General features: G+C 36.8%; 1 protein-coding gene across 2 annotated transcripts in view; it reads left to right on the top strand.

Annotated features, from left to right (window-relative positions):
- ADAM23 (ADAM metallopeptidase domain 23) overlaps positions 1-24,489 on the top strand; it is a 179,040-nt gene that overhangs the window by 109,276 nt on the left and 45,275 nt on the right. For both annotated transcript variants that reach the window (XM_046019346.1, XM_046019347.1), the window contains exons 7-14: positions 2,786-2,858; positions 7,701-7,777; positions 9,582-9,647; positions 16,774-16,845; positions 18,979-19,142; positions 20,130-20,214; positions 21,161-21,251; positions 23,664-23,712. In XM_046019346.1, the coding sequence (XP_045875302.1) occupies positions 2,786-2,858; positions 7,701-7,777; positions 9,582-9,647; positions 16,774-16,845; positions 18,979-19,142; positions 20,130-20,214; positions 21,161-21,251; positions 23,664-23,712 (677 nt within the window). The remainder of the gene's footprint in view (positions 1-2,785; positions 2,859-7,700; positions 7,778-9,581; positions 9,648-16,773; positions 16,846-18,978; positions 19,143-20,129; positions 20,215-21,160; positions 21,252-23,663; positions 23,713-24,489) is intronic.

A 24,489-nucleotide genomic window follows, 5' to 3' on the forward strand; every position in this document is an offset into this window, starting at 1 on the left:
AGAATCAAAACAAGTCTGAAATTTGATTTGTATTTGTTAGATATTGTAATGAGGACTTACTGCATGCTGGGCACTATTTTAGGTGCTAGGGATAAAGTGGTGAATAAGATAGACATAGAGCCTGAGTTTTATGGAGCTTATAGTCCACAAAAGTAGATGGGAAAAAAACAGGGTAAGTAAGTAATTACATACTGTTTGTTAGCTAGCATGCTAAGGAGAAAAAAAATGAAGCCAAGGAGGAAGAATTACAAGAAAGGGCAAAATGAGATGGTATTTTTGAAGGAGGTATTTCAAGAAATTAGGGAGCTAGAAGAGCCTTCTAGGAGAAAAGAAAATGCAAAGGCCCTGTGGTAGGAGTATGTGTTATAGGAACTTTGAGGAGTCCATCTAGGATGGACAGTGGTAGATAAAGGGGAGAGTTGTAGGAGATGAAGGCTCTGAGAGGTAGCAATAGGGAAGTCATATCAGTGAGAAGATCTGCTAATGGGAAAATAGTATTTTGACAGTGATTGAGTCAGAATATTACAGTCATTTGATGGGGTGCAGAAAACTTTTAAAGACTCTTTTATCTTTTTTCACTGAGATAAATTTTGACCTGGGTATGAGCCATTTAGACTATTGATCATCACAGTTGAACACGCTTTTTTTTTTTTTTTTTTGCAGTGGCAACGTGTGTGTGTATGCACACTCACACATACACACATATGGTGTAAGTTTCAAATTTGAGACAGGTGTGATTAAATTTTAATGTATAATGTTTGCTTAAACTGTATCATTTTTCAACCAGTAAATATGAAAATTACTGGATAACAAAGACAACCACCCCTAGATAAAGATATTTTGATTAAGTAAAATGTTTTTCCTCTACTTTAGTGATAGGTAAATAACTTGTGTGCAGCAAGATTATTTGACTTGGTCAGCAAACAATTGACTTTGATTTCTTGGGCTGATTATGCTAAAAAAGAAAAAAAAAACAAAGAATAAAACAAAACCCCAAAATAATGACTCCCTAAGACTCAGAGTTTTTAAATATGTAAAATATGTAAATATATAAAATAAGATGTTTTTTTCAATGCATCCCCGATAGGGCAGTTTTGCAGGTTTGATGAATTAAGAAATGTATGTGACTATGTTTAATAAACTGTTAAAGAAATTTATAAGTACAAACTGTTATTGTCATAGTATTTAAAGCATCCGTTTTACATCGTTATACCCATAGTCATGTTCTTCAGGGTCTGATTGTTCCATGCCTACTCCCTTTTTTCTTGCTTTGCTCCTTACTCCCTACCTTTTTGTTCATGTATCAGTCCGTCTTCATCTTCACCATGGGGAGAGGAGAAGGAACAGGGCTTGAAACTTTAGTAGCTTTTAAAATTGTGTTTCTAATCCAGTTGTGAGTTTCATTGCTCTGAGTATCATTTTACCTGTTATCAGAATTAAGAATTTACTGAAGTTGAATTTAGATTTGTTGATGTTTAGTTTATTATTACTGGTTTTATTATGCTTTTCAGCAAGTCAAGTAATATGGATGGGATATTTCTAATAAATTCATGTTCTCTCTCAAGTAGTGAATAGTAAAACTTAAGTATTTTGAGTTTCATATGTAATCTATTAAGAACACTTTTTTGATAACTAGTTTTATGCTTATGAAACTAATACATCATAGGAAATTTGGAAAAGCAAAATAAGCAAATACTTAACCACATTTTAAGTTTCCATGATCCCATCCTGGAGAGAGAACTTCTCTTCACCTTTCAGTATATATTCTTCCAGTTTTTCAATGATATGTTCTTATATATTTTAAGATAAATTGAATCATTATTCTGTAATAGAATTTTAGCTCAATGGTGGATCTCTCTGAATCACTGTATTTTTATATGTAAAATAAAGATAAAATATGCATTGTATAGAGTTCTTGTGAGGATTAAATCAGGTAATGTGTAGTACCTTAATGGTGTCTGGCTCATACTATGCGCTCAGTAATGGAAGCTAATAGTAAATAATAATAATGAAAATAAGATGTTTCTAGAAGAGTGGTTTCTAGGGCAAAGGATATGAATATTTTCAAGGTCATTGATAAACATTGCTAAATTTCTCTTTGAACTATGCTCCCAATTTATTCTTATCGCAGAGTATGAGAGTGCTTTTTACTTTGCAACCATAATTAACTATGGTTATCATAATTTTAAAACCTTTGCCAACTGGATGGCAAAATTGGTATATCTTTTTTTTTAATTTGCATTTTGAAGGAGTATTAAAGCGTTCATCATTTTTTAATATGTTCATTGACCATTTGTGTTTCTTTCTTGTGAATTTCTTATTCATGGCTTTGAAGAAAGCTAAGGTTTCAGAGTAGCTAATAAAACTACTTCTTTTTTTATCTACACTGGAGCAATTGGGTAGTGCTCTCCTTTTTAAAAAAAATTAAGGATCCAATAAGACATACTCATCATTTTTGATAGCTAAAACATTAACATATAAATGTTCCCATTTTTTTTTTTAATATTTTATTTATTTGACAGAGAGAAATCACAACTAGGCAGAGAGGCAGGCAGAGAGAGAGGAGGAAGCAGCTCCCTGCGGAGCAGAGAGCCAGATGTGGGGCTCGATCCCAGGACCCTGGGATCATGACCTGAGCCGAAGGCAGAGGCTTTAACCCACTGAGCCACCCAGGTGCCCTAAATGTTCCCATTTTAAGAAGGATACTGGAGAAAGTTCTAACACTGTCCTGTAGAAGCTTGATCACATCTTGCTTTTTAATGGTCCACAATTACTTTTGTTTCAGAAAAGCACCGGTCGACCACATATAATCCAGAAAACCTTGGCAGGACAACATTCTAAGCAAATGAAGAATCTCAGTAAGTTTGAATGAAGATGGCCCTTTTATTTTCTGTCGTAGGAGCCGGGCCTTGGTGGAACTCCATGCACGTGCAGGAGGTGAAAGTAGTCTGCAGTGAGCCCTGTGGGTGGGCAGTGGCGCGAACTATGGCTGCTGTAGAATGAGGCCTGGAGAGCCCTTGCCCATGGAAATACCGAAATATGAAACCCAGGAATAAACTCCTGTTAGGAACCAGACAGTGTGGCTAAATTTAATGGTGTTTTGCAATGAGGCTTATCCTCAAATTTCTCTGGCAGTTTCCTGCTTTTCAGACAATTTGTATTTTCTCGTTCGTATGCTCTGGTTCTGAGGCATTTTAAACATATTGATGTTGACAAGCTTCTTTTGGATTATTGGGGTATGCAATATTGCTTCTGTACATTAATGCCAGAAGTCTTAAAAATTCATTCAAAGTCTTACGCCATACATTATTTTTAAATCTAAAATGAATTAAGCACAGTGAATTTTAGATATTGAGGGTCAGGTGGTATTAGGTCAAATATGCATAGTCTAATGACTCTTGAATGGCTCATTACATTTTTGATGATGTTTGGAAGAAAATATTATTTGAATTATGGATTAGAATTTGTACATTACAGATAGAATTAGATTTGTGACCATGAGAATGCGAAATGTTTAGTGATCGGAATACTTTTTTCACCTTAGTTTATTTTGATTTTGAGATGTGTGCTATCGATGTTGCTGTTTCTTCACATAATATTTTTATTTTATTTTATTTTATTTTATTTTATTATTTGCATCATGATAAGTGTATTCATTAATCCCCATCACCTATTTTACCCATTCCCCTCCCCTTTACCTCCCTTGTGGTAGACATCAGTTTGTTCACCATAGTTCAGAGTTTCCTGGTTTGTCTCTTTTTCTCTCTCTTTTTTTCCTTTGCTCATTTGCTTTGTTTCTTAACTTCCACAGAGGAGTGAGATCTTATGGTATTTGTTTTTCTCTAACTAACTTATTTCGCTTAGCATTATACTTTCTGGCTCCAATATCTGTTGTTGCAAATGATAAGAACTCATTCTTTTTTATGGCTGAGTAATATTCCTGTGTGTGTGTGTGTGTGTGTGTGTGTGTGTATACCACATCTTCTTTGTCCTTTCACCTATTGATGGATATCTGGGCTCCTTCCATAGTGTAGTCATTATCAGTAATGCTGCAATAATCATAGCAATGTATGTATTCCTTTGAATTAATGTTTTTGTACTTTTTTGGTAAATACCAGTGGTGTGATTGCTGGATTTCAGGGTAGTTCTGTTTTTAACTTTTTGAGGAATCTCCGTACTATTTCCCACAGTGGCTGCACCAGCTTGCATTCCTGTCAATAGTGAAGGAGAGTTCCTGTTTCTCCACAGCCACACCAGCACTTGTGGTTTCTTGGATTTTTGATTTTATCCATTTATCCATATCACACAAGTGTGAGGTGATAGTTTTGATTTACATTTCCCTGATGATGAGTGATATTGATCATCTTTTCATGTTGTCTCTTGGGCATCGGGATGTTTTCTTCAGAGAACTGTCTGTTCATATCTTTTATCCTTTTTAAAAAATCTATTTTTTTAGGGAGAGAAAGAGAGAGTGAGTGCATGCATGTACAACAGGGGAGGGGCACTAGGTGTCCCTCTTCTGTCCATTTTTTAATTGGATTATTTGGTTTTGGGGTATTGAGTTGTATCAGTACTTTATATATTTTGGATACTAGCCCTTTATTGGATATGTCATTGGCAAATATGTTCCCCCATTCAGTAGGTTGCCTTTTAGTTTTGGTGATTTTTTCCCTTTGCTGTGCAAAACCATTTTATTTTGAGATAGTCCTAATAGTTTATTTTTGCTTTTGTTTCCCTTGTCTCAGGAGACAGATCTAGACATCACGGCTGATGTCAGAGAAATTACTGCCTGTGCTCTCTTAAGGTTTTTATGGTTTTTAGACCTCACATTTAGGTCTTTAATCCATGTTGAGTTTATTTTTGTGTGTGGCAGAAGAAAGTGGTCCAGTTTCCTTCTTTTGCATGAAGCTGTTGTTGAAGAGATTGTCTTCTTTCCATTTTACATTCATTCCTCCTTTGTTGAAGATGAATTCATCGTATAATTGTGGGTTTATTTCTGGGATTTCTATTCTGGTCTGTTGATCTGTGTGTGTGCTTTTATGCTAGTACCATACTGTTTTAATTACTACCACTTTGTAATATAACTTGAAGTCTGGAATTGTGATACCTCGAGTTTTGTTTTTCTTTTTCAGGATTGCTTTGGCTATTTGAGGTCTTTTGTGGTTCCACACAAATTTTAGGATTGGTTGTTTCTAGTTTTGTGGAAAATGCTTTGGTATTTTGATAGGGATTGCGGTAAATCTGTAGATTACTTTGGGTAGTATAGATTTTTTTTTTAATTAATTTATTTTTTTCAGTGTAACAGTATTCATTGTTTTTGCACAACACCCAGTGCTCCATGCAATACGTGCCCTCCCTATTACCCACCACCTGGTTCCCCCAACCTCCCACCCCCGCCCCTTCAAAACCCTCAGGTTGTTTTTCAGAGTCCATAGTCTCTTATGGTTTGCCTCCCCTTCCAATTTTTTTTTTTTTTTTAAACATATAATGTATTTTTATCCCCAGGGGTACAGGTCTGTGAATCGCCAGGTTTACACACTTCACAGCACTCACGATAGCACATACCCTCCCCAATGTCCATAACCCCCTCCCCCTCTCCCAACCCCACCTCCCCCCAGCAACCCCCAGTTTGTTTTGTGAGATTAAGAGTCATTTATGGTTTGTCTCCCTCCCAATCCCACCTTGTTTCATTTATTCTTCTCCTATCCCCCTAACCCCCCATGTTGCATCTCCATGTCCTCATATCAGGGAGATCATATGATAGTTGTCTTTCTCCGATTGACTTATTTCACTAAGCATGATGCCCTCTAGTTCCATCCACATCGTCGCAAATGGCAAGATTTCATTTCTTTTGATGGCTGCATAGTATTCCATTGTGTATATATACCACATCCTCTTTATCCATTCATCTGTTGATGGACATCTAGGTTCTTTCCATAGTTTGGCTATTGTAGACATTGCTGCTATAAACATTCGGGTACACGTGCCCCTTCGGATCACTGCGTTTGTATCTTTAGGGTAAATACCCAGTAGTGCAATTGCTGGGTCATAGGGTAGTTCTATTTTCAACATTTTGAGGAACCTCCATGCTGTTTTCCAGAGTGGTTGCACCAGCTTGCATTCCCACCAACAGTGGAGGAGGGTTCCCCTTTCTCCGCATCCTCTCCAGTATCTGTCATTTCCTGACTTGTTAATTTTAGCCATTCTGACTGGTGTGAGGTGATATCGCATTGTGGTTTTGATTTGTATTTCCCTGATGCCGAGTGATGTGGATCACTTTTTCATGTGTCTGTTGGGAATCTGGATGTCTTCTTTGCAGAAATGTCTGTTCATGTCCTCTGCCCATTTCTTGATTGGATTGTTTGTTCTTTGGGTGTTGAGTTTGCTAAGTTCTTTATAAATTTTGGATACTGGGTAGTATAGATGTTTTAACAATATATGTTCTTCCAGTCCATGAGCATGGAATGTCTTTCTATTTTTTTGTATCATCTTGAATTTTTTTCATCAGGGCTTCATAGTTTTCAGAGTACAGGTCTTTTCACTCCTTTGGTTGAGTTTATTCCTAGATACTTCATTGTTTTCAGTGGAATTGTAAATGGGATTTTTTCTTAATTTCACTTTCTGCTGCTTCATTATCAGTGTGTAGGGAAACAATAGATTCCTGTACATTGATTGTGTGTCCTGCGACTTTACAGAATTCATTTATCAGTTCTAGGAGTTTTTTAGTGAAGTGTTTCAGGTTTTCTATATATAGTATCATGTCATCTGCAGATAGTGAGAGTTTTACTACTTCCTTACCAAGATGGATGCCTTTTATTTCTTTTTGTTTTCTGATTGCTGTGGCTAGGATTTCCAGCACTATGTTGATTAAAAGTGGTGAGAGTAGACATCCCTGTCCTGTTCCTGACCTTAGGGGAGAAGTTCTCAGTGTTTCCCTCTTGAGTATGATGTTGGCTGTGGGTTTTTCACATAATGCTTTCATTATGTTGAGGTATGTTCCCTCTAATCCTACTTTGTTGAGGGCTTTTCTCATGAGTGGATGTTGTACTTTGTCTAATGCTTTTTCTGCCTCTATTGAAATGATCATATAGTTTTTATCCTTCCTCTTATTGATGTGATGTATCATGTTGCTTGTTTTGTGAATATTGAACCACACTGGTGTCCTGGAAAGAAATCCCACTTGATTGTGGGTTTTTAAAATGAGTTTAAATGCATTTTTTAAATATATTGTTGGATTCAGTTTGCTAGTATTTTGTTAGGGAGTTTTGCATCTGTATTCATCAGGAATATTGATTTGTAGTTCTCTTATGTGGTATCTTTATTTGATTTTGGTATCAGAGTGATACTGACCTCATAGAATGAATATGGAAGTTTTCCTCCTGACTATTGTTTTGTAATTGAGAAGAATAGGTATTACCTCTTCTTTAAATGTTTGGTAGAATTTGCCTGTGAAGCCATCTGGTCCTGGGCTTTTATTTTGGGGGAGTTTTTTGATTTCTGATTAAATTTCAATGCTGGTAATTAGTCTGTTCAAGTTTTCTCTTTTTTCCTGCCTTAGTTTTGTTTTCATATATTTAAAATACATATATAAATATGTATTCAAATATATATATACATATAGTTTTCACATATTTTGAAAACATACTCCCATTGAACTGCCATCAAGTATAAATTTTTGTATTCCCTTTTCCTTTACACAGGTATGGAAAGCAGTGGCCAGTGGCCCTTTCTGTCTGAATTGCAATGGTTGAAAAGGAGAAGGAAGAGAGCAGTGAATGTGAGTGTGGCATTGAACCATGGATGGGGCCACTTCACTCAGTTAAATTGCTTGCCTGAAATCACATAGTATCTGAGTATATCTAAAACAGTTTAGATTTGGACAACATCTTCTCACAAACCAAAACAACAAACCAAACTCTTCCTATGGTTTGAGTCTTATAGGCATATTGCATTTTAGTCAGCTTTTTCTATTTGATATAAACTGGTTACAGTGTCCTATGAACCTTGATGTCATATAAGGAATGTATTGTTTTAGCTTCATTTTCTAAGCATTTTCTTATGAAAATTGCAGTGCATTTTTTTCTATTAAAAGTACAGCAGACTTTTTCATATGGCTTATATAACATTATTTGAAACATTTTTGTTCACCAAAAGGGCAAGGGGAAGTGTTAGGTTTTGAAATGTTGGCTAATGATGCTTGTTTGTAGTTCTTTCAGACTGAAAGCTCTGTTTTACCAAAATTTGAAGCTGGATATGTTTTCCTGAGGATCTGTTTGACCATTAGTGTCATGACAGTTACTAAATAAGAATCATATAATTATATAATCAACAACTGTAGTATAGCTCCCATGTATTGATAAATGTATAGGAGCTTTGTAACTGAAATTATGTTCCTAGTCTTTTTCATAATAGATTAGAAAGCTGTAATGATGGGGACTGTTTCGTAATTACATAGTGAATGCTATGTAACCGAGAATTAATTCCACAGCATATAGATTACATGGTAATTTACTAGATAACTTAATGAGTAATTATCTGAAAATTGCACATTTTAGATAATGTTTTGCTGCATGTATTTTTTTGTGAAAAAATTAGACCACCAGTCGTCAGAAACTTAGTTACAGGTTAAATTATCCTCTCTTTATGCTTATGGATACAATTTTTCTTTTTTTTTACTTAGAGATTTTTTTTTCTTAATCTTGAGATGTGGTTGGTAATAATAAGTTTTATATAGAGTACTGATATTTCACTACAGTCCACCCCTATCAAATATAAATTGATCAGTGACCTTGTGTGTAAAGAAATAGAGTCATTATCGGTTTTTCAACTGTGAAAAAAGAATTAAAATGCTTAGCACTTGCTCTTAAAATTATCAAGGAATAATCAAAATTTAGAAGCATTTAGAAAATAGTAATTGTCAATGTTTGCTCCCTTGAGAAATCGTGTGGTTAAGATTTAGTACATTATTATTAAATTTCACTCCAGTGAGTTAATGCTTCTTTTGCCTATATTGATAGCTGTTCCACATGTACTGTGCCATTCTTATTAAATGAGTTTTAAGTAGATTTCCTTTGAAGTTTTAAGTAAGCAAGAATCGTTTTTATCACATTTTAATGCCAAAGAAGTTGAGATTTATTTATTTTAGCAGAATTATACTGTACACTTTTCTCTAGAGTATTTTTTTGTATGAAAATCATATAAAAATAACATGGACTGGGGGTGCCTGACTGTCTCAGTTGGTAGAGGGTGCAACTTTTGATCTTGGATTCGTGAGTTCGAGCCCCATGTTGGGAGTAGAGATTACTTAAAAATAAAAAAAGAAAATCTTAAAAAATAATAACACAGGCTTTTCTCTATCCTAATGAGTATTTTAATGATAATTAAATACAGTTCTTTCCTGAATACTTGAACATTTATCCACATTTTATAGTCACTGTTTTTGATTTTGCTGATCAAACTTCTTCCAGGGTGTTTCTAAAGCAGGCAACAAAGAGTTCTTTTGAAATTCAAAGTCAGTCCACAAGTTAATAGCATCATAGATACACCCACCACCATTCTGACCATATTCTTATTTTTCACAGCCATCTCGTGGTGTGTTTGAAGAAATGAAATATTTGGAACTTATGATTGTTAATGATCACAAAACGGTAAGAATATGAAGAATCAGTGAGGGGCGCATGGGTGGCTCAGTTGGCTGGGTGACTGCCTTTGGCTCAGGTCATGATCCAGAAGTACCAGGATGGAGTCTCACACTGGGCTCCCTGCGCAACAGGGGTCTGCTTCTCCCTCTAACCTTCCCCCTTATCATCTCTCTCTCTCATTCTCTCTTAGAAATAAATACAAAAATCTTAAAAAAAATAATCAGTGAGTTTTAGACCTAGAAGCTTGCTTAAGAAAGAATACATTTCACTTTATATTGAATCATTATTTGTTACTTATTAAGGCCAATATATTTGGATGCTTTATTTCTTTGGAACTATTGAATGCCTTGATTTATTTCATGTGTTTGGAAACACTGGGCTTTATAGAATTTTCACAACTCAAATAAACAGATGAATATTTAATGGTAATAATGAATGGATTTAACTATTTGTTTGACATCTTTTACATACCTTCATTTAAAATTGTTAAGCTGTACTTTTCTTTATCTATGTATTTGGTCACTACTTTCTAATTTACTCCATGTCTTTGTTCTGAGAACATTTTTTTCTTACTAATTATGATCACTTGTGGCAGATGTAATTATAGGAAGTGAAGATGTATCATAAAATCATGTCCAAAGAGACAGTCTTTGATGACTTATCTTCTTTAAATTTTGGAAAGATGAGTAATATTGTGTTACTTAATGTCAAAGTAAACTGTGATTTAATATGTCATCTCAATAACATGAAAAATAATTACTGCCTCCATTGGCTATTCTTGAAAATAGAGTAGAAAGTTTCTTTTTTTAAAGGTTTCATTTATTTATTTGAGAGAGAAAAGGCAAGCATGAGCCAGGGAGAGGAGGGCAGAAAGAGAGGGAGAAGTGAGCCCAGGGATCATGACCAGAGTTGAAGGCAGATGCTTAAGTGACTGAGCCGCTCAGGTGTCCTGAGCAGAAACCTTCTTACCCGTGTTTTACTTAATTGTGTCCCTTGTAAAACGGGTTGACCGAAGCCTAGAGCTTTCTAAAGAGTCTTGTCCAGTAGGCTGTTTGCTAGTATAACCAACACTTGGGGTGTGCTTAAATGTTTAACACCTAGCTCTGTGGGGGAAAATAGCCTTGGTTTCTAATGTTTGCTGATAGCTGTAGTGTAAATACTACCATCACGGCTGATTTCAAGCTACTGGAGTGAGGTCACTAAATGAGGAGGTGGGAAAAGTTGCATCCGTTTGGCTCTTGTGAACTGTTGGGAGCTGACTCCAGCACCCCATTGCTGAGCCTCCCAGACTGTGTAGGCTTGTTGTACTTCTTGTAACTGTATAAGTTAATGTAAGAAATTATATAAAGTAAGAGTGTAGCTGTTTTTATGAAAACTGAGTTATATTTCTGGAAAGATAAGAATATTTTAAGAAATATTTAAAGTCAGTTATGGGTTAAAAACTTGTAAAAGATTGCAATAAGAATTCACATTGCTTTGCATATATCATTAAGTCCTTGTTTTACTTTAAGGAGACAAAATTGGGTTAGTAGGTGATAGAGTAAAATGACAGTGTGCAATTCTAATTAGTAGACCCTACTCAAGAAAAGGCCTTGAAACCATAAATTTAAAAAATATGACTTAATTTATTTTTAAACTTATACTTGACTCTCTACATTAGCAGACATTTTCTATTACTAGCTAAATACTGGTTTAGTTATGCTGAGTATTATTAAGTGGAATACCTGTTAATTATATATGCAGATTTATTTTATTTACCAGTAGCTTTTAAATATATTGCTTGATATATGTTAGCAGAAGGAAAGGAGAGGTCCTCTCTGGTTGGAAGGAAAACCAAATATATAGACAATAATTTTAGATAATAAAGGCTAAACTAAGAGTTTCAGAAGGACATTAATTTGCTTGAAACCCCAAGAAAATTTTTCATCTGAACTATTTTTGTTGATTGGGACATTGAGATTTCTTGTAGGTATTTCTCAGTCCTTAGCGTTGTGGCATTTGTGAAACTATGGCATTAGACACTTCCCCTTTTTCTAATATCCATTATGCAAATACTTTTAAAGTCATGGAAGGAATAATTATGATTCATCCAATGCCTTTAAATTCACACAGTACATTCACAGAAAGCTGGGAATGAATAGAACACTTCTCCAACCCATGACTTCTATCTCCCCATCTCCTGTTCCACCATACTCTGGTAGGAAGGTACATAAAGCTATCAGTCAGATTAGGTATCAGTAACTGTATAAATTGGAAACATTAATTTTTTTTAATATTATACACTTTGGATTTATTTTTTAATCCTTTTAAATGGAAACATTTACATAATCTTGTCATTATCTTATAAATATAAAATAGCACCTTCCCATTATAATATCATTTTCATATATGGAAATTTTCTGCACATTATAGCATATATTCTGTGATAAACTTATCTTCTTTATGCTACCAGATTTGTTCACGGTAAACCTTGGTAATCGTTTTATTATTATTATTATTAAAATTGAGTGAGAACTAGTCATGATATGTTCATCTATCTTTGAAACTAGAAGAAAAGAACTGTAATTTTCACTGATAAACTTGGCAGAAATACATAGTAAGAAATGAAATAAAAAGTTTTAATTTTGAGTAGTAATAGTACCTAAAGTGGAAAGAAATTACCTAAGGTGATTTCTACGATTTAAATAAATGTTATATCTGGGGTAACAACATATTCCTTTTGCTTTGAGGCCAGGATACATCCAACTCCCACATAAGTGTGTCATTTTATAAGGATTTTTTTCTTTTGAGATGTGAGAAAAAAGTTTTTGTAAGGTGTGCTTTATATGAAATGAAGAAAATGAAGATTGTTTTTGCATTTGATTACCACAAAAAGTAGTAAATCAGAACATGGGTCAGAGTCCTGAAATTCACATTTTTAAAGTAAAACCGAACGAGAATAATTAACATCTGTTTTTTTAATACCTGTAGATTTACTGTTGGGTTTTAGGGTGATGATCCTTGAAATGACTCATTATACAGTCTTTGTGCTAGATGAGGCAACGCAGTTGTTTTGATAGCTGTCACCCTCAGACTGAAAATCAAGCACTAATTTTATTTTTTTTTTTCAAAAAACAAATTTCTTTAAGGGTTGTAATTACTCAGGAAGGCAAAGTAAAATTTGGCACTTTAAATGTAAATTATTTTCAGTGATCACAAATTGTGAAAGTAAGTTTTATCGTAAATGGAGATTGCACATCTTTCTTTGTATGCAAAATTATTTCTTATTCATGCAGGAAATAGAAACATTTTGCCCACATTCACATTCAAGCTAATCTCTTTAATTCAGAGTAACCTAATATTGGCTTCCTGAAAAAAGGCAGACACCTTATTTTGAACAAGCATCTTGTTATCAATGGCTTTCAATTAGGAAAGGAAAAATCCCTCAGTTTTGTAGAAAGCATCTTGGTAGTTGGCTGGTGGAACCCAATTTGTGAGCCAGTTATAGCCTTGATAAGGATCTGCAAATATTTCTTTGAGTCACTTGAACTAAATATAAATATGAAAAGCCTTATTCTAATAGAAAATTGGTTGAAATATCTTAAAGTGCATGAAAAAAGTTTTGCTTACATTTTTGCTGTATCCATACGTATAAGTCTAAGTGCAAGTGTGTTATAGCTCAAATATTTTTCAATTTAAGCCCAATTTGAATCCTATTTAAAAATCACTATCTGTTATGGGCACATTAACAAATTATGAGTTCTCATCAAGAACCATGATTTCTTGGGAATATGCATAAACTATTTTATCAGAATTGTTAACTGAAAAAGCTTATCTCCTATCTCAACCCAAAGTAGGCATTGAATTCCAGCTGTGTGACCTTGGATAAGTTCTTTGTCTTCTCTGAACTTCACTGTCCACCTTTCTAACATGGTCTAATAACACCCACCTCAGAGAGTTGTGAGGAGAAATATTTGCTGTAGGAGAAACACTTACAGATCCTGGTAAATCCTAGCTGCTCAGTTAAGTGGAACTACAAGTGAACAAATCTTGTGAGTACCCTGCGTGTCCTCTTTCGTGCTCTCTCAGCAGCAGTGGACACGGTTGATCACGCTCTCCTGTGTGGAATACTTTCGGCCTCTTGACACAACAGCTCTTCTACCTCCCTGGCCCGCCCTTCTTAGGCTTTTGCATCTGGCCTCTGGATTAGGGCAGTGCTCATAGCTTGGTTTTGGGCTCTCTTTTCTCTCTATAACTCTTGCCAATGTGAACACTTCCAGTTTCAACCTTTAAGTAATATCATGACATTCGGGGTGCCTGCGTGGCTCAGTCAGTTAAGTGTCCAACTCTTGGTTTCGTCTCAGGTCATAATCTCAGGGTCGGGAGATAGAGCCCCACATTGGGAGCAGGGAGTATGCTGGGGATTCTCTCTCCTTGGCCTCTGCCCCTCGCCACCTCAAAATAAATAAATAAATAAATAAATAACATCTTTAAAAAATATATCATGACTTTAAATTCATCGCTCTCTACTTTATGCCTCTAGCCTTCTGAATCCATACTTACGTATCCAACTGTCTACTTGCTTGCCAGCTCAGTATTGAACAGGCATCTCTAACATTTCTAAATCAGCACTCTTGATTTCTTAGTCCTAAGCTTCTCTTTGCCTCATCGTTCTTATTATTTTAAATGACACCTCTACTTCCCCAGCTATTCAAGTTCAAGACCTGGGAGTCATCTTTAATTCTTGGCCTTCCTGCACATGTCCTGCGAACCCTGCGAACCCACTCACTTCTCTCTGCAGCTGTCCAACCTTCATTATCTTTTACTTGGACTCTTGCTTCCATGCTTGACCTTTCTCATTCGCTTACCCCACAGCGGAGGGAGCTTTCTATAAAGGAAATCAGAGGCACGGAGATTACAAATATGAAATAAGTGGAAAACATCACAACAGCAAAAAAGACTTCATTTTATTAGTTTTTAACTTGCATGTCCTGTTTTCCCATGATCATGATTCTACAAAAAGAAGTCTCCAAAATGGACAAATTCATGTTCAGAAGCACAGTGAAGTTAATTGTCATAGGTATATAATACCACTGCCTTAGAATAGGGGTTGGTTAATATTTTTCCTTTCTTTTTGTAATGTATGCTTCTTAATGTCAAGACTTTTATTATTTTCATCACCCCAAAGGGACTTAATGTGGAGGCTTTTGCTTTTACTTTAAAAAATATCTTTGAGGGGCGCCTGGGTGGCTCAGTGGGTTAAAGCCTCTGCCTTCGGCTCAGGTCATGATCCCAGAGTCCTGGGATCGAGCCCCGCATCGGGCTCTCTGCTCTGCAGGGAGCCTGTTTCCTCCTCTCTCTCTGCCTGCCTCTCTGCCTAGTTGTGATTTCTCTCTGTCAAATAAATAAAAAATATTTAAAAAAAATACCTTTGAAATTTTTTAGCGTGTGGAATTTGCTGGACAACTTAAAATGCTTAGCTATGTATAGCAACTTCTTTGTGCCAGGTTTGAAAACCCTGTTAAAGTGCCCTGAGATACTTAGATCAATATGAGGTTTTTGGCCCAGTTACATGCCCAGATTGATGTTTACTATAAAAGAACACATGGAGACAGTTTGGATCAGATTACGATGCATGGAGACAGTAGTAACATCAAGTTTGAGTTCATTCTGAGTCCAAGTCCATTCAGGCCGTGATAACAGAACACTGCAGACTAGGTAGCTTGTGAATGACTCTAGGGGCTGAGAAGCCCAAGATCTTGGTGCCAGCAGGTGGCGAGGACCTGCTTCCTGATTCATAGACAGCACCTTGCTCTGCGCCCACTTCCTCTGGAACAAGGAGCAAGGGAGCTCCCTGGAGTTTCCTTTGAGGCACTCATCCCTGTCATTAGAATTCCACCTTACGATCAAAGTATCTCCCAAAGGTGCCACCTCTTAATACCATCATTTCGGGAGTTAGGATTTCAACATATGAATTTGGGGGGATATAAACATTCACATTGTAGTAAATGTTATAAATGAAAAATGGTGATAAATTAGTGAATGCTGCCAATAACAGTACTGATTTATTGCACATCTGTCATGGGTTGTCAGTGTATAAAGTATCATAAAAAATAAATACCAGGCATGTAAGCATGAAGACATAAAATCTTTGTTTTAAAAACATAGTACCAGGGGTAGAGAGAGAATGAAATGAAGGGAGCCTGACAAATTTATAGTGTGGAAGTGGGCAGAGGAGGAAAAAAAAGAATTTCATGGATTTCCAGTGTAGAACTGTTTTTAATCTTTATGAAAGATGTGTTATTTTAGAGATTATGATTAAAGACAGATTTTAAAGATTTATGGTGCAAATCTGATTCGGTAGTTTTGAGTATGTTTTCCTTTTTCTCAGTAGAGGGCGTGATCCCCCTATAGTTTTCAAATCAGTTTTCAAATGTCCTCTCAAAGACATACTGCTCAGTATTCTTTGCTAAAACCCTAGCCCTCCAGATGTTGTTATGGAATTATTTTATTAATTTATTTTTATTTATTTTCTTAAATAATCATAAATAACCATAAACAATCTTAAAGTATCCATGCACTTCATTTTTACTTTGGTCCCTCCTTTGTTCTGACTTGGAACAGTTGAAAGGCAAAGGCTTTGTTTGGCCTCCTTGGAGGAGACATTCTTCGGAAAGAATATATGAATATGTATAAGAAATGCAATCTATATCATGATCTATCAGTATCTAAAGTGTTGTCTAAGATATTTTCGTGATCTGTGTCTGGTCTTGAGTTTAAAGGGAGAAGTGTGTCCACTTGGGACTAAATTTCTTGGCTAAGTCCCTCGTAAACTGTGAAGGTTGTTTCAGTGAACACAAGAAGATTGCATTTGTAGACATTAAGACTGAGTGAACAACTCGTTTCTCGGGTGTAAAGTTTCTCACACAGATTTCTACAGGTTCTCTTCATACTTGGAACTGGTACAGGTGTTTTAGATGGAGTTTTGCTGCCTAATAAACACCACCATATCCAATATGGTGGACTTAGAATTGTCTATTTTTAATCCCCATAGGTACTATTGCTTTCTTTGAAATGTCTGCTTTTACTGATATGTGAAATTTACCATTAAATAATGATTTGGCAGTGACTGGTCTATCCTTTCCCCCCCCAGTATAAGAAGTATCGCTCTTCTCATGCACACACCAATAACTTCGCAAAGTCTGTGGTCAACCTTGTGGATTCTGTAAGTATCCCAGTTTTCTTGAACCTACTTTTCCAAGATGGGATGGTTTATATTTCTTTGTTTACTTTTTACTTTAGTTCTTTCTTGGGCAAAGGTAAAAAAAAAACACCATCGTTAAGCTCATCTGGCTAAGAAATTATAGAGTGTTCTGCTTCACGAAAAATAATATTAACAGTGTTTTGGGGATGGTTGGGTCATTCTCCGCATCCCAAAGATGCATTAGTTTTGCTTCTAAGTGATGTCTAGACCTCTTTGTCACCTAGAATGTGACAAAGGACAAAAACACTAGAGAAAATTAGCTGCTAAAAAGAGCATAAATTACACCTGATCTAGAAACTTTGTTAATGATGACCAATTGAGCTTATTGTCTTAAGTATATTATAAGAGAGCTAATTGATTCAAGTGGAGTATGTTTTTTTTAAGAACTGAGATTTATTTTCTTAGTAGTGAAGGCTCAGATTTTATGTCTAGAGGACAATTAAGCACAGTCCCCCAAATAAAATTAATTTGAAAGAGTACGTTCTATATCTCCTTACAAAGACTCCTAGCTCTATAAATCATTCAGACTGATATTTTTTTCTGTCTCATTTTTAAGCTACAGAGAATAGTGGTTAAGATTTTCTTCCTGTTTCCTGATTTAGGTAGAATTACGTAGATGCGAACATTATTTGTTGTGTTCCAATGAATAGTTCAGTTTGGCTGGTCCTAGATTAAATACAGCACACTACTTTGTTTTCTAATGTAAAGTGCTATTTTGTCCAGTTAAGTCTATTTTTATCCGATACTTATGGTATGTTCCCTCTTAACTGGGAAAAAAACCACAACTTTTTATGAATTGCCAACTGTCTAAATGATACTTATTTCCTCCAAAGAACTGCCTTCGAAATAGTCCCCAAACCTTTCATCATGTAAATACTCACAACATGTCAGACCTGTAGGCACAGTTGAGTAAAGGTGTAATACAGGCGGATGGGCAGAGTGTACCATATAGAGTTGGGACTGAAATTCTGAAAGCCAGTTTACACCTGGTTTATTAATCTTCTGTAATTTCAGCTCTTGTCAGCAGTCTTCTCAGAGGAGACTATAAGTGAATATGGAAAAGAGAAGTTGCCAAAACTGTTGACTTGGTAACATCTCTGTGTTGGTCATTCTATCATGATTGAATAGAACCACCTCTTGCAAAGTGGAATTTTTATTTATACTTATATTTAATATACTTATATTTAATTTATGTGTACTTATATTTAACGTATATTTATATGTACTTGTATTTATTTGGGTTGTCATACAAGGTTCTGAAGCTGGCCAATTAATTTTTAAAAGACATTGCATTTAACTAGCTTGTTGTAAAATCATTATAGGCTCAGGTCGATTTAGGCATGATGATACTCCTTTTCTTCAGTGTATTCAAAGATCACCCATTATTTTCTTAATTAGCTTGAAAATAGGACAAAATGACAGCAGTCTTAGAAATTGCTTAATTGTGTGAATTGTTTAGCTACTGGGTCAAAAGTCAAGAAAGAGAACAGAAAAACACAGTTTAAATAGGGAGTAAGGCCACCGGTGAAGGGGAAGGGGGTGATATGAATCTGCTTTTCCCTGTTTTGGCCCAGATCTAGGATTCCCTCCCAGTGTTCTTTTACGTGTCATGGCACATAAAAGGACCTCCAAGGACAAGCCAGCCATGTTCCTGGGCACTGGTGCAAGGATTTGCTGATCTGTTTCAATCCTGCAGGACTGACTGGTGGTACTGCACTTACTCAGAGCCAATAGGTCAGGCTCAAGCCACTCTTCGGGAGTGATTTTACTGAACCCTGCTTGGAATTTATGTCCAGACTGTAGAATCTTGACATCCCTACTGTCCATCCCTTAGTGAGATGCCTGGCCAATAAATGTGCTGATTTGGGATTAAAATAGTCTTGTAGGAGAGGCTGAATTGTGTGATTGTTTTTTCTTTCTTTCTTTCTTTTTTTTCTTGGAAATGAGAAAGTTAAGAACATTCTTTATGATAAGCTAATTGTGGCCTCATGTTCTCCTCTCACCTCCCCTCCTGTCCTTCCACTGATTCTGAATCACTGATTGTGCATGTTTGACCCAGTGTTTTCCTCCTGCACCTGTCCTGTATACCCTCAGATTTACAAGGAGCAGCTCAATACCAGGGTTGTCCTGGTAGCAGTAGAGACCTGGACTGAGAAGGATCATATTGAGATCACCACCAACCCTGTGCAGATGCTCCATGAGTTCTCCAAATACCGGCAGCGTATGAAACAGCACGCCGATGCCGTGCACCTCATCTCGTACGTACCTGCAGTCTTTAGGTTGACATTGATCTTTATCCCCTTACTGTATCTGTTAAGTTATACATCAGTGTACAGATCTTGAATTGATTCCTCTCTCTGGTTATATAAATAGCAGGGAGGTAAGTTGTCTGGTGCCGGCATGGTGGTTCCATGGTCGTAAGATTTACTTTTGGAGCATGTTCTTACTTTAACACTTTCCGTCCTCCAGGTCAACTCATGATTCAAGGTGGCTGCTGGTGCACCAGCCTTTTTTTACAGGCACCAGAAACACAGGCAGGGAGGAGTGCAAAAGAGCACTCTTTCCAGCTGAGTCAGGTCTTTTAAAGTAGATTTCCTGAAAGCATGCACATATCCATTTTACCAATGAATCATTTGCTGGCTCGTAGTCACATGCCACACAGAGCTTCAAGAGAGGCCAGGAAATACAGTCTTTTGAAGTGAACCATCGAATAAAATTGAGATTTTTATCAGTGAGGAAAAGGATGACTGTACTGTCTTTCGATATATTAGGTGGTTTGCTATTCATGACAAAGCTATTTTCAGTTAAATGAACACTCTTAAGTGCATGAGAGGGCAGTGACCGCACTTTTGAGAATCAGTTTTGAAGCTATTTTCAGAATGTCAGAATCAGACCCACCAGATTCTTCCTTCCTTGCCTCTCACCTTAGTTCTTTACTTCCTTGTCTCTCAGTCGATAATCAGCAATGTATAATAATTTAGAAATTTATCATAATTTATAATAATCAGCCAGTGCTTAGTAGGTTCTCAATTAATGTTTGCTCAACTGAGATTTCTTCACATAACATAAATTTAAAGGTATTTATGACAACATAAATCTAAAGGTATTTAAAATATAATTTTCAGTTTCTTGAGGGAGAATGACTTTGGGGTGTTCAGTGTGGAAGAGTGAGTAGGTGTGTCTTGGGAGGGTGTATATGACGGTCACTACATTGGTTTCCTGAGAGCACTTCTTTTTTTCTTTAGGCGTATGACATTCCACTATAAGAGAAGCAGTCTGAGTTACTTTGGAGGTGTCTGTTCTCGCACAAGGGGAGTTGGTGTGAATGAGGTAAATTTGATCAATTTTCTTAAAGTAGAGCTTTATCTTTGCATCTGACCTCTTTCTTCCCTGTGGCCTAGTTTCCATCCCTCTTAGGCTTGTTTAAAATGACAATGACATAAGAATAAGGTATGAGTGATTTATACTAGTAATTGGAACCCAAAGTGGTCTATGGTGTTAGAAGAGAGGTATTGCTTCATTTCATAATTATGGCTTTTCATGTGTATCAGGCAAATGCATGCCAAAGATTGGTCCAGATATTTTTTTTACCTCTGTGGATAAATTTTTATAAACTTACTATTCCTTTCCTGATAATTTTAAGCTATAATGCTCTCCTACGCATGTTAGATTTAACTCAATTAAATCTAAGAGTTTATGATTATGTTTAATCAGTATTTTTGTTTTCGCTCCATATAAAATTTCCATCTTTATGCCTTCTACCTATCCCTCTGTAGAACTCATTGAAACAAATATTTCCTTAGTCTCTTTGTTTGGATTCTAGTACCTTCATTTATATCGAGGAAATCCTTACCAGTTGGCAACAGCACCCAAAAAGCCAAACCAACTGTATGTAAACCCTGATCAATGCCAGAATATATTATACCAGCTAATCCCAAAAGCCATCATTCAGTCAAGACCTTTCTTGGCATACTTGTAGTAAGTTGAGTTTATTCTTGGTTTGGTATGAGTTGAATCAGGGCATAGCCTTTTAGGGCTTATATTTTATGTTTCCATGTGAGAGCATCAAGTTCTGAGAGACGTCACATAGGAAGAGAGGCTTTCTGCTTCTTGGGCCCAGTTGCAAGAAGAAGTGATAAGGAGCATATGCCATCTTTTGATGCTGTGAGGCTCTACTTAGGGAACTGAGATGATATGTAGTGATGATTAAGAAATAATAACTAGCTTTGTGCACTCTCTCAAATGTCTCCCACACACTTTCAACTCTGAAAAACAGTATGGTCTTCCAATGGCAGTGGCACAAGTTTTATCGCAGAGCCTGGCTCAAAACCTTGGAATCCAATGGGAACCTTCTAGCAGAAAGCCAAGTATGTACATTGACCTTCTTACTCACTTTCATGTGCCATTCTGTCTGTATAGTGCATGTACAGTCAATAATACATAAATAATTTTCATTCCTAAGTCATTGGAGCTTAATTGTAGTGTACCTCCTTCCTCTTCAAAAAGGTGATCCAATGAGCAACTGCAGGTAATTCTCAATCTGTTTGGGTTGTAGATATTCTCCTTCAAAACACATAAAATCGTACTTTCTCAGAACAGGAGCAACTCTTTCTCACATTGCAGAGTGTTGGGGTTTAAGGCAGAGGGTGAACAGTCACCCTCTGTGTTCTAAGCAGTGGAGTGTAGACCCTAGGTGTCAAAAAAGTTCCATTGGGAGTCAATAATAATGCAGCTGGATCAGAAAATAGCTTAGATCTAGTGTCAAAGAGGAACTCCAATTCTAATTAAACTTTCCCGCCTACCTACCTCTGAACTCACCCACATGGTCCCATCAGGAAGGTTCGGGAAGAAGGCTCCCCTATAGGCAGCCCTGCTTCGAGGGCCCTTTAAGCCTGGAAACAGGTGGTAGAGGATAACCCTCGCATGGGCAGGTCACGCCAAGGGGAAATCCAAACAGGGCCGCAGATCCCATCCAGTGGGGAAATGCAGCCAGTGAGTGCTGCTGGCACTCTCTTCATTAATCAGAGGAGAGGAAGATGGAAAGAAAGGGCTGAGCTTCCAGTGGCAAAGTATCCAAAGCCCACAAGAGTTTTAGGAATCCATGAAAAATTTCAATTTCCTTAAAAATCAGAATAAAATCCAACCTGGATTATATTCCTCTTTGACCAACAAAGTAGTAAAATACAATTTCTAATACATTTCTTGTGGCATGAGGCAAAAGTGCCTAGGACCCCAAAAAGTCATAATGGGATGCCGTGGAAGGAAGGACCAAGGTCTTCCCTCAAATTATTCTCTTACGTGGAAGTCTGTTCTCCTCTGTGAAAGTATCAGATGCTAAAAGTAAAGGTCTCCCTGCCCACCTCAGCTCCCCAAGGAAGAAAAGGACAAAAACCTACTGTAACATTATCCTACATTTATTTTATACCTTTTTGATGACTATCAAATAATTATCATTAATGCATAGTGTTACAGAAATTTGAAACAAAATACATATCCGGGGCTTCTGGATTCCCTTTATGGGTATATTAAGTCATCACTTCATGTGTATATTAAGTCTGGTGGCATTTAGCAGATATCCACAGACTTGCATTTATTAGAATCTTGCTCAGAGTATTTGCTTTCCAAGGGATCACATAGTACACATTAAAGGAGGTGTTTTGTGTTTGATCAGCTGGGATAGATGGCCTTAAAATCAGAAGGGAGTAGGGCCAGGTTTATGACCTTGTTTGGGAACCTGGGAGCCTGGAAGAGGCCAACGCTGGGGTCAGCTGGGAGATGTTATGGAGTTGGGTGAGGGGTTGGGGTGAGAAGTAGGGGTTCAGGACCAATGCCTGGAGTAGGTCCTTCCTAAAATGTTTCATTCCTTTGTGACTTGTTTGTTTAGGTGGATAGTTCTTTAGTTCTGAACTTTGACTTTTAAAAAAATCTATCTGGAAGCCTTTCCTTGAAAATATCTTTGTCTATGATAGAAAAGAGAATTGGAAAAAAAAATAAATGAATGAAAAGAACAGCCCATTGCAGTATCAGTATGTCAGTCTCTGGCATCTCGGTTGAGTTCGCGATAGTTAATGTTTAGTTTTAATGACACTTTACATTTATATTTTAGAACGCTCTCTTTTCCTAAACCTTTGAGCATAGTGTTCTGCAAGTCTCTGGCCAAACCCTGCTTTGAATCTAGCAAGTGAATTCTCTCCTGTAACTTCCAATGTGCTCTGTTGGGGGAGGTTTTCAGTAATGATTCACGACGTGTGCAGGAGAGCTTGACCGCTTCCAGAGTGTGTGCTGGCCCTCATCTTGTGTGAGCCCTCGAACCGCTCTGGGCGATGGGCGGAGAGGCTGTTCTCCATTTTCAAGGTGGAAACACTAAACCCAAGAAGTACTAAGTCACTTGCCTGCAGGACTTGCCTATCAGGGAGACCTTGAGCTAGAACTCAGGTAAGCCTTGGTCTAGAACTCAGGCTTTTCATTTCCAGACCAGGCTACTTTTCATTAAACATTAGAACTAGGAACTCGGTTGAGTTTTCTGAGTTACAAAAATGAAGAGAGTGACAGTTTTATATCTTGCCAGGGGTTGTCTTAGGAAATAACCTATACTTCTGGAAAGGACGTAAAGAAACAGTGATTGAATGGAAATAGATTTTGTTTGGTGAGATTTTACATTCTGTATCTACATGACATGGAATTGGTAATAAGGACTTATCTCAAAAGTGGAAATGCAAATTAAAGATGTGACTTTTGTTGTTTTTCTTCTGTTGCTTTTTATTATTTCATTGGACTAGAATGTGACTGCACAGAATCCTGGGGCGGCTGCATCATGGAGGAAACAGGGTAACTTTTCGTTATACACGCATTTGCTTTATGCCTTTCACTGACATTGCTGCATGGAAGTGCTACACAGTCTCTCGGGTACTGGTCTTTTAGGCTCAGCACTCGGTATAAGTTCAATCATTAATTATCTGACATTTTAAAAATGAAAGGACTGATTCACCTTATATTTTAATTTTTTATTTAAAGTTGTTGATAATAGTAAAGTATAATAACAACTCCTATTTCTATTAACCTTTAAAAGAAGCCCATTATTAAATGCTTCTAAGTTTAGTAGAGGCATTGATTTTTTTAGTGCACTTAGAATACAAGCTCGTTGTCTGCCTGAAGCAGTCGTGAAAATCAATTTCTTCATCAATTTATATTTTAAGGAACTCACAAATAGACATATTTGGTGCAGTAAAAATGGTACTATACTGCTTATATAATCGATAGAGCTTTTTTCTTATTGAGACAGAATTATTGTGTCTAAAATTGGTAGCATCTATTGATAGACATTTGAATATTTTCGCACCTATCTCCTCTCTCTTTGTGAGGATACTTTGAGAACTAGAGTCACGCCTGGGAGGGGCTGGGAGCCAGGGCCTGGAAATATTGCCCCCCGCCCCAACCTGGCTCCTGCCCCCGTGGGAGCCACTAATCCAAGGCTCCCAAGCTAGAGCCCACTCCTACTAGATGGAAGACATTGTCTCACCCGTGTCTGTCCTGCTTCTTCTGCCCATGCCAGAGATCTGCTCAATATATTGCCTATTTCTGGTCCTCCTCCTCTCCTGAGTAATC

The sequence above is a fragment of the Meles meles genome, chromosome 9, assembly GCF_922984935.1.
Source record: "Meles meles chromosome 9, mMelMel3.1 paternal haplotype, whole genome shotgun sequence".
NCBI lineage: Eukaryota > Metazoa > Chordata > Mammalia > Carnivora > Mustelidae > Meles > Meles meles.